The sequence below is a fragment of the Bison bison genome, unplaced genomic scaffold (assembly GCF_000754665.1).
Source record: "Bison bison bison isolate TAMUID 2011002044 unplaced genomic scaffold, Bison_UMD1.0 scf7180017864244, whole genome shotgun sequence".
In the NCBI taxonomy this organism is placed as follows: domain Eukaryota; kingdom Metazoa; phylum Chordata; class Mammalia; order Artiodactyla; family Bovidae; genus Bison; species Bison bison.
The window spans coordinates 3,235,222-3,245,744 of record NW_011494816.1 but is presented as its reverse complement, the minus strand read 5'-3'; the positions used below and the strand labels follow the sequence as shown (position 1 = coordinate 3,245,744).

The window sequence follows — 10,523 nt, the reverse complement described above, 5'->3', positions numbered from 1 at the left end:
CCTGTGGTCATGTATGGATGTGAGAGTTGGACTGTGAAGAAGGCTAAGCGCCGAAGAATTGATGCTTTTGAACTGTGGTGTTGGAGAAGACTCTTGAGAGTCCCTTGGACTGCAAGGAGATCCAACCAGTCCATTCTGAAGGAGATCAGCCCTGGGATTTCTTTGGAAGGAATGATGCTAAAGCTGAAACTCCAGTACTTTGGCCACCTCATGCGAAGAGTTGACTCATTGGAAAAGACTCTGATGCTGGGAGGGATTGGGGGCAAGAGGAGAAGGGGACGACAGAGGATGAGATGGCTAGATGGCATCACTGACTCAATGGACGTGAGTCTCAGTGAACTCCGGGAGTTGGTGATGGACTGGGAGGCCTGGCGTGCTGCAATTCATGGGGTCGCAGAGTCGGACACGACTGAGCAACTGAACTGAACTGAAGTGAACTTATTACATACTTCTGTTACTTACTATGTCGCCATCTATTTCTTCCCACTAGAATATTAACTCCATAAGTGTAGTATTACCTGTTTTGTTCATTGTTATATTCTCAGTGACTAGATCAGTAACTGGCACATAGCAGATATCACTCAAAATATTTTTTAAATTTATGAATGGCAAAAGGAGAAATTGTGTAAGTGCTACACAGGAGCCAAAGTTGGACTTAATGAAAATTAATTCACTAATCAGGTGGGCCTGAGATTAATCAAAAGTCTATAACCTATGTTAAATTAAGTCCAAATAGGCAATGACCTAGACAAAGAGATTTTATTCTATTTCATTTACAAAGGGGAAATCTATGTAAAAATTTAATTTACAAAACAGAAAAAAAAGAGCTAATTATGTATCAACATGACTTCAAGGCCAATATTATACATATTGAAGAAAATTCTTTAAAATAAGCCCTTATTTATGAAATGATTACTATAACTCCTTCTTATTACTTTGTTAAAACAAGTCTCCCAAAAGGACCTCTACTCGGTCTACTATCTTCCTTAAGCTAGTTCAACTTGTTCTCCACATTAACAAACAACAAAACTGCACTGAATTGGAGAAATAATAATAATAAAGGATATTCACTGCCGTTGTGCCTACTGTGTCAAGGACTACATGAAACATTCTATGAATTATTTCACTTAACCTTTATAACAAAGGCAGCAGCACCTCCACTTTTTTAAAAAATGAGGAAACTGAAGATATGTTGTAAAGGATAGGCAGCTTATCCAAGATCACAAAGCTCTTCAGTGAGGAAGATAAGATTCAAAACCTATGAAATTTTACTCCAGAGCTCACTAGCTTAACTACCTCACTCTGTCACTTTGTCACCTTTAAAAAAAAATCTTTAAATCATAGCTTTAACTAATTAAAGTGACCAGACCCTTGTAAGTGATCTCATACACCAGTATTTCCCAACCTGAGTCACATACTGTCATGTTTAGATTTGCCATATCCAAAAACTTCCAAGTACTATTATTTATTTATACTGTCTTTAATTTGGCTTACTTTGTGGGGCCTTGTCCTAAGCCATATCTATAAAAGTATTAAATTTTTTTTTTACATACATACAGGTACCTCTACTAAATTAAAAAAAAAAAAAAAGGTCTGTCAATAGGCCATTATCTGTGTACCACTAGAAACAAAAAAAGTTATTTCTGAACTCTTTATTAGCATTTCTCAAAAAGTGGTAAATAATGACTTAAAAATAGCTTTTTCTATTTATACATCAAGAAAAGGTTTTATTCTTTTAGCCACAAAAACATCAGGAAAAAAGACTGCCAGGGAAAATTCATTAATTTCAACAAAATTAAGATTACTCGAGAGACATGGACAATATTTATAAGTAATTAATTAAAGCTAATATCAAGATCCCATTAGAAAATTAATTTTACACTGATAGTTCTCAAGTAAATTCCAACAGTGTCCTGACAGATCTCTGTTTCCAGTTTTGTTCCTGTCAAAGAATTTGCTGCATTGTATCCCCCAAAAAAGACACACACATATACATGTGATCACCGGTCTACCTCTTTAGTGGCTTCTCAAAACACTCATAAGGTCCTGTCATATCCTAAAGGCCCCTTACTCTCTTAATTCTTGTGTGCCTTTTTCAGCTCCATCTTTTGCCACATTCCTCAAGTCCTTATTTCAGTCATGATGAATCTCGGTCACACTTGCAGTCTCACATTTGCATCATGCCTTTCTCAACCCAAAGTCTAAATGTTGTTGACGTTTAGTTACTAACTTGTATCCGACTCTTTTGCCACTCCATGAACTGTAACAGCCTGCCAGGCTCCTCTGTCCATGCGATTTCCCAGGCAAGAATACTGGAGTGGGTTACCATTTCCTTCTCTAGGGGATCTTTCCAACCCAGGGAATGAACCTGTGTCTCCTGCATTGGCAGGCAGATTCTTTACCACTGAGCCACCAGGGAAGCCCTAAAAGTCTAAATACCTCAATTAAATCATGTACTTTCTCAATTCTAAGTTTTTGGCACTAAACTAAATTACCACCTTACTTATCTGTAATACCTTCACCTAACTAGAAGCTTCCTTGAGACCTAGGGCTGTGTTCTTTTGGTTTCCATTGTAAATACCTGAACGACATATAATAGGAACTCAATACAGGCATACACATTTGGTGAATGAATGAGCATTGTATTACCAGGACCATTTAAAAATAGTATATGTGTCCGTGCGTGTACCAACTACAGAAGCCACTAAATTCGTATTTTCACAAGCTTTGTCCTATCATAATAAATGTTTTTCCATCTAAAGAATGTCTTTTTCGCAGTTAAAATGGTTAAACTAGGAAAAAATTTAAAGACATTAATATTAAAAAATCTCTCCAAAAATGTGACTTGTGGGATAATCTAAGTTGTACTTACTCAAATCATCTGATATGTCTTCAGTTCCTGAAGCACTATCATCAGAATCACCAGTATTATCTGTACACGTTTGCTGCTTCTGAGATCGTTGTGAGTTTTCCATAGCAGATTTTTCTTCTTCTGCAACACCAATATTCACTTTATCCAGAGAAGTAAAGGAACTTGGAATTTTTTTTCCAATGTGCTGTAATTCTGTCTGTCTCATGTTTTCTTTCAACAGCAAATTGGGTACGTTCTCAGCTTCTGCTGGCAGGCTGGGTACCTTTTCTGATTTCATCTGAGAACCAGGTGCTTTTTCTGCTTTCCTCTGTGAATTAAGTGTCTTTTCTGCTACTATTGCCTGTGAACTGGGTGTCTTTTCTGTTTTCACTGGTGAATTAGGTGACTTTGATGGTTTTTCTGTTTTTGCCTGTAAACTGGGTGCTCTTTCTACTTTTGCCTGAGAAACAGGTAACTTTTCTGCTTTCACTGGTGAATTAGGTGATTTTTTTGCTTTGCAGTGACTTTGATCTCGAAGGACTAAATCTTTACCTGGAACACTGGCAGCATTTACTTTACATGATTTAACTTCTGTTTTTTCTATACAAATATCATTTTGCTTATTTTTTTTACTACTATTCTTATTTGGAGAATTGGTCCCAATTTCTTTTATGGATTTATCATTTTTAGCTTTCAAAGTTTGATTAGTTATAACTTTAACTGCTTTGCTTTCTTCAGAAAGAGCCCAAGCATTCTTCTTTGGTTCATGATTTTCATTTTCAGAGGTCTTAGACTCTTCCATTATTTGAAAACCTGCTTCTTTCTATGATATTGTAACGTGGCAGAGGTCCAGTAGTTTGAATTACTTCAAATCCAGTTTAGGCAAGCAAACTATTGGGTTAAGAAAACAACAACAACAAAAAAAAATCTGTTATTTAAAATGCAAAAACCATTTTTAAAAAATTGGTTAGACATAAAAAAAAGCTTTTACAATTTACTTTCAAAACTGAATAGTAAAAAATAAAAACTTTTAAACTCTGAAAACAATATGAAAAAGGGTTAATGCCCACTCAGTAAATAACAGCAAAATGCCCGTAAAGGAGGTTCTAATGTAATTCTGGCAAATGACATCAAAACATGGGAACTTTAGAAGTAAAATGTTTTACACTAAGCATTTCAACTAAAAGCGAAATAAAACTTCCAAGTGATATACCGCAACCACCTAAAAGAAAATGAAGCAAAAATAACAAATTGGAAAAGACTCTGATTCTGGGAAAGACTTACAACAAAAGAAGGGAATGGCAGAGGATGAAATGGTTAGATAGCATCATTAACTCAACAGATATGAATTGAGCAAACTCCGGGAGATAGTGAAGGACAGAGAAGCCTGGGATGCTGCAGTCCAGGGGGCTGCAAAGAGTCAGACATGACTTAGCAACTAAACACATACACAGGTGGTAAGATCTTTCCCACATGACTTTCCTACTATACACTACCTGTTTATGTCATTAATCTACTTCTAACGTGACCCTTTAAACATGGGGAATCAACGTCAAACAGACTTTTTCCATCTCCAAAGAACAATGGAATTTAATAAAATCTTCTGAAGTAAGAAAATTTTAAAAAACCAACTAAGAAACGAATCACCAGTCCAGGTTCGATGCAGGATACAGGATGCTTGGGGCTGGTGCACTGGGATGACCCAGAAGGATGGTATGGGGAGGGAGGTGGGAGAGGGATTCAGGATGGGGAACACGTGTACACCCGTGGCTGATTCAAGCTGATGTATGGCAAAACCAATACAATATTGTAATTAGCCTCCAATTAAAATAAATAAATTTAAATTAAAAAAATAAAAAACCAATGGGAACTCAGAGTTTAAAAATGATAGTAATATTCTGTATGATGATATAATGGTGGATATATGTCATTATACATTTGTCAAAAGCCACAGAATGGATATCTTTAAGACTGAACTCTAAGGTAAACTATGACTTTGGATGATAATGATGTGTCAGTGTAGGTTCATCGATTATAACAAATGTACCATTCTGGTGCAGGGATGTTGATAGTGGGGGACGCTATTCCTGTGTGGGGGAAGGGAGTTACATGGGCACTATGGTTGGATGGCATCACCAACCCAATGGACATGAGTTTGACCAAGTTCCAGAAGATGGTGGAGGACAAGGAAGCCTGGTGTGCTGCAGTCATAGGGTCACAAAGAGTGGGACACGACTGAGCAACTGAACAACAACAATGTACTTTCTGCCCAACTCTACAGTGAAACTAAAACTGCTCTAAAAGAATAATAATGTTTACAAAAAGACAGTAATAATGAACAAAAAGTCAGAACCAATTTTTTTCTAAAATATTAAAAGAACTATTACACTTTTACCACAGAGTACAAACTATAAACAAATCAAAATACTACATTTTATAGCCCCTCTATAAGAGAAATAGATTGTATACTATGTATTATGGAAACCAGGATTTTTTTTTACTTTTCAGTTTGTCCTATATGCCTTAAATTGATACTTAAATTTACGCCTCTAAACAAAGATTAAAAACATGAATAAAAATTAGTCACCAAAAGCAAACTGCATGTAGCATTTTTTATTTTACTTGGTTAATTTATTAAATAACAAATTTGGGCAGTCAAACACCTCTAATCATATAACTATACATCATTTTAAAACAAAAATACTACCTAAATTCAAAAGATCAGAACACAATTCATTTACTCCAAACTATGTTTATATCAAAGCGTTATTTCCAAAAAAAAGAAAGAAATTAAACTTACCCAGTTATGTCTTCACTGAAACATCTTATTCAACTTGGTGTGCGTGCATGCTCAGTCATGTCTGACTCGACCCCACAGACTGTAGCCTGCCAGGCTCCTCTGTCCATGGGATTTTCCTGGCAAGAATATTGGAGTGGGTTGCCATTTCCTCCTCCAGGCAATCTTCCCCACCCAGAGACTGAAGGTGAACCTCTGGTCTCCTGCACTGGCAGGCAGATTCTTTACCACTGAGCCATCTGGGATTACTAATTGTACTAACCTACTTGGACCTAGCTTTTATAATTCCTGTTGTAGTACAGTCCTCTACGTTCTCTGCCTTCATCTCTGTTCAGATTAATATTATCTTTTATTTTGGAAACCTACTAGGTAGATAAGCAACAAGGATGTATTGTACAGCACAGGAAATTACAGCCATTATCTTGTGATAACTTTCAATGAAGTATAATCTCTAAAAACACTGAATCGCTATGCTACACACCTGAAACTAATATTGTAAATAAAATATATTTCAATTAAAAAAAATTTACTAGGCTTTTTTCTTTTTTTTTCTTTTTCCCTCCTGTGTCCTCACATGGTTGTCCCTCTGCCTCTAAATTATTCTATAAGATAATATTTAAAGGAATTAATTAAAACTTAAGCCAAAGCCATATTAGATTTTCACCATTAATTTATTTTTTGACTAACATTATTTTCCAGTAAAAAGCTGGAAATATAGCACTTTTACCTATAAAAGAATGTTTTTGCTCCTGGATTTTTGATATTTAAATACATTTTTCTGTTATTATTCTTGATAAAGTTTTTTTACATACCTGTCAAAACAGTTGTCAAACATATATAATTTCTTGTAGAAACTGCTGAAGGTTCCTAATTTTAAAAATAAAAATGGGCTCTAAAGTACTAGCTAACCTTATCCAGTAACCAAATTATTTAAAATTTTCTTTTGCTATTCTATAACAACTCTAATAATTTTGTAGACATCATCTTACTGACAAAAGCCTAAACAATAAAGACCTGATATAGCAAAGGTGATCCACAATTCTGTTTATAAAACTTTTTAGACACACTATTCCTCCATTCAAAAAGAAAAAAAGAACAGAAAAACCTCTATAAATCAAGTTTGTATGTATAAATAAAAGCTACAAAGATTTTTTTTTAAATCTACTGAATATAGATAAATGCAACCGAGGAGTTAAAAGACCGAAAAATTGCTAGGCTTCACTTTAAGTGAGCAATCTGTTTCACGTAACTGAAACAACATTTACATTTTTAATAGAAATAATGTGTTATTAAAAAACATACCTTAGTTATTTTCTGACCTTCTGCACTTTTTCTTATATGAGTGGCAAATGTCCTCTTGCTTTCAAAAAAAGGTACTAATTATACTAAAAAAGTACTATTTTTAACTTTTTATTTTAAGCTATCAACAATATGCGCTTCCCAGTTGGTATTAGTGGTAAAGAACCCACCTGCCAATTCAGGAGACTCAAGTTTGATCCCTGGGTCAGGAATATCCCCTAGAGAAGGAAATGGCACCCACTCTGTATTGCCTGGAGAATCCCATGGACAGAGGAGCCTGGAGGACTACAGTCCACAGAGCTGGACACAACTGAAGCAACATAGCATGCATGCATCAAGAGTATAAAATTCTTCCCAAAAAGCTACAGTCCCTAGAAACGAAGTTCTCTCTGAGAACATACTGCTTTGAAAATAAGATTCACTGCTTCCCAGTGCACATTCAGCAAAATTGGTTGAAACAAATAAAAATGTCAGACTTTCCAGTTCCTGGGTTTTTTTTCATAATGCAGTAGTGAGTATTAAATGAGATTTTAACCTTAAATAACCAATTATTAACAAGAAAATACAGATAATTTTTAACAAATTTAAGTGTCTGATATAGAAAACAATAGCATTCAGGATGTATTCCATGCAATTTTTAGTAAATCATTAAACATCAGTCCATTTCCTACTTCTAGTTCTAATCATGTCTTCTACCTTCCTTGAATCCTTACCATCAATGACTACTACAATGCTACATACTTAATAAACATTTAAAATCACTAGCAATTAAAAGCATATCTACTCCAGACTGATGTCTTTACATCATTCTTTTCCTGCTACAAACTAAAGTCTTCAGCAGAAATTGGAATTCTTTCAAGAGAAGTTTTTGATGCCTTTCTGTAATTATCCATCGTTCAATTGGCAGGTTGACCACAAGTTCTGGGGCCTGAAACTTAAAAAGTGTTGTTTGGATACATTAACTGAGAAAGCTTACCTGAAATAACTGTTGCATAACTAATGGAAAAGCTGTATCACAGAGTTACCTTACTGCTCAAGTAACCCTTCATGGGATAGACAAAGGAAACTATTTTAAGGCATAATTACAGAAAGTTATCCAAAGTTCCTACTACTTTGGAAAGAAAAATTATATGAGTCAATTTCAGCTAAGGCCTCCAACCCCTGGTTCAGACAGTAAAGAATCTGCCTACAATGCAGGAGACTCAGGTTTGATTGCTAGATGGGGAAGATCCCCTGGAGAAGGGAATGGCAACCTACTCCAGTATCTTGCCTGGAAAATCCCATGGATAGAAGAGCCTGGCAGGCTACAGTCCATGGAGTTGCAAAGAGTGGGACACGACTGAGAGTCTAACACTCACTTTTCCAACCCCTGAGGCCCACTAGTTACCTACTGAGTGACATTAAACAAGAGACACTGACCCTCTCTAAGTCATTTCTAAACTATAAAATAAACCAGTCTATTCCAACTGAGATGTTATAATTCAATGCAAATCCTAAAACACAGTGATGCTAATGTTATATTAGTTCTGATAATTTTACAATTACAGAAAATCACCAAGGACCTCTCAGTTCCCATAAAGACACAGCTTTTGTACAGATGTTAACCAGACTTATTATGGTGATCATTTCCCAATATACTTGAATATGGAATCAGTATGTCATACGTTTGTGCTAAGTCACTTCAGTTCACTTCTGCAACCTAGGGACTGTATGGACTGTAGTCCTCCAGGATTCTCTGTCCATCAGCATATCCTGGAGCTTGCTCAAACTCATGTCTATCCAGTCAGTAATGCCATCCAACATCTTATCCTCTGTCTCCTTCTCCTCCTGCTTTCAATCTTTCCCAACATCAGGGTCTTTTCCAATGAGTCAGTTTTTGCCATTAGGTAGCCAAAGTATTGGAGCTTCAGCTTCAGCATCAGTCCTTCCAATGAATATTCAGGACTGATTTCCTTTAGAATGGACTGGTTTGATCTCCTTGCAGTCCAAGGGACTCTCAAGTCTTCTTCAACACCACAGTTCAAAGGATCAATTCTCCGCCACTCAACTGTCTTTATGGTCCAACTCTCACATCCATAACATGACTACTGGAAAAACCACAGCTTTGACAAGATGGACTGTTGTCGGCAAAGGAATGTCTCTGCTTTTTAATATGCTGTCTGTTTGTCATAGCTTTTCTTTCAAGGAGAAGGAAAGTGAAAGTCGCTCAGTTGTGTCTGACTCTTTGCAACCCCATGGACTGTACAGTCCATGGAATTCTCCAGGCCAGAATACTGGAGTGGGGCCTTTCCCTTCTCCAGGGGATCTTCCCAACCCAGGGATCAAACCCAGGTCTCCCACACTGCATGCAGATTCTTTACTAGCTGAGCCACAAGGGAAGCCCAAGAATACTGGAGTGGGTAGCCTATCCTTTCTCCAGCAGATCTTCCCAACCCAGGAATTAAACTGGGGTCTTCTGCATTGCAGGCGGATTCTTTACCAACTGAGCTATCAGGAAAGCCCTTTTTCAAGGAGCAAGCGTCTTTTAATTTAATGACTGCATTCACCATCTGTAGTGATTTTGGAGCCCAAGAAAACAAAGCTCAATGGTAAAGAATACACCTGCCAGGCAGGAGACATGGGTTTGATCCCTGGTCTGGGAAGATCCCACATGCTGCAGAGCAACTAAGCCCACGCACCACAACTACTAACGCTGTGCTCTAGGGCCCAAGAGTCACGGAAGTCCATGCACCCTGGAGCCATGCACCCTCTGCAACAAGAGAAGCCACTGCAATGAGAAGCCCACGCACCACAACTAGAGAGTAGCCTCTGCTTGCCTGAACTGGAGAAAAAGCCCACACAATGAAGGCCCAACAAAGCCAAAAGTAAATAAGTAAATAATTACTTTAAATGTAAATGAGTTAGCCTCTTCAATTAAAGGCAAAAGATTGGAAAACTAAATTAAAAAACATATGATCCATCTATCATCTAACTATAAGAGATTCACTTTAGAGGCTGAAGCAAAGGTTGAAAGTAAAGTCTGGAAAAAGATATTCCATGAAAACAATAATCAAGATAGAGCTGAACTGGCTATATAATTGTCAGGAAAAAAATATACTTTTAAGTCAAAACAGGTAACAACAGACAAAGAAGGGCATTATACACTGATAAAAAGTTTAATCCAGCAAAAGCATGAAATAATTATAAACATATATGAACCTAATAACAGAGACCCCAAAATAGGAAGAAAAATTAACAAAATTGAAAACAGAAATAGGCAGTTCTATGACAATGGCTGGATCCCTGTCAAACTACCCATGACATTTTTCACAGAATTAGAACAAATAATCCTAAAATTTATATGGAACCAAAAAAGACTCAGAATTGCCAAAGCAATCCTGAAGAAAAAGAACAAAGCAGGAAGCATAACCACCCTAGATTTCAGATAATACTACAAAGCAACAGTAATCAAAACAGCATGGTATTGGCACCAAAAAAAGACATATGGATCAATGGAATAGAACAGAGAGCCCAAAAATAAACCCACACACCTAGTGTCAATTAATTGTCAACAAAGGAAGCAAGAATATACAATGG

At 36.5% G+C, this 10,523-nt stretch overlaps 1 protein-coding gene across 8 annotated transcripts in view; it reads right to left on the bottom strand.

Annotated features, from left to right (window-relative positions):
• ZCCHC11 (zinc finger, CCHC domain containing 11) overlaps positions 1-10,523 on the bottom strand; it is a 129,591-nt gene that overhangs the window by 95,119 nt on the left and 23,949 nt on the right. For 7 of the 8 annotated variants that reach the window (XM_010847176.1, XM_010847171.1, XM_010847178.1 and 4 more), the window contains exon 2: positions 2,873-3,742. In XM_010847176.1, coding sequence (XP_010845478.1) covers positions 2,873-3,653 — 781 coding nt within the window. In that variant the 5' untranslated portion in view covers positions 3,654-3,742. Of the gene's footprint in view, positions 1-2,872; positions 3,743-5,651; positions 5,757-10,523 lie in introns of those variants that run through there. The other variant, XM_010847172.1, reaches the window with a different exon arrangement.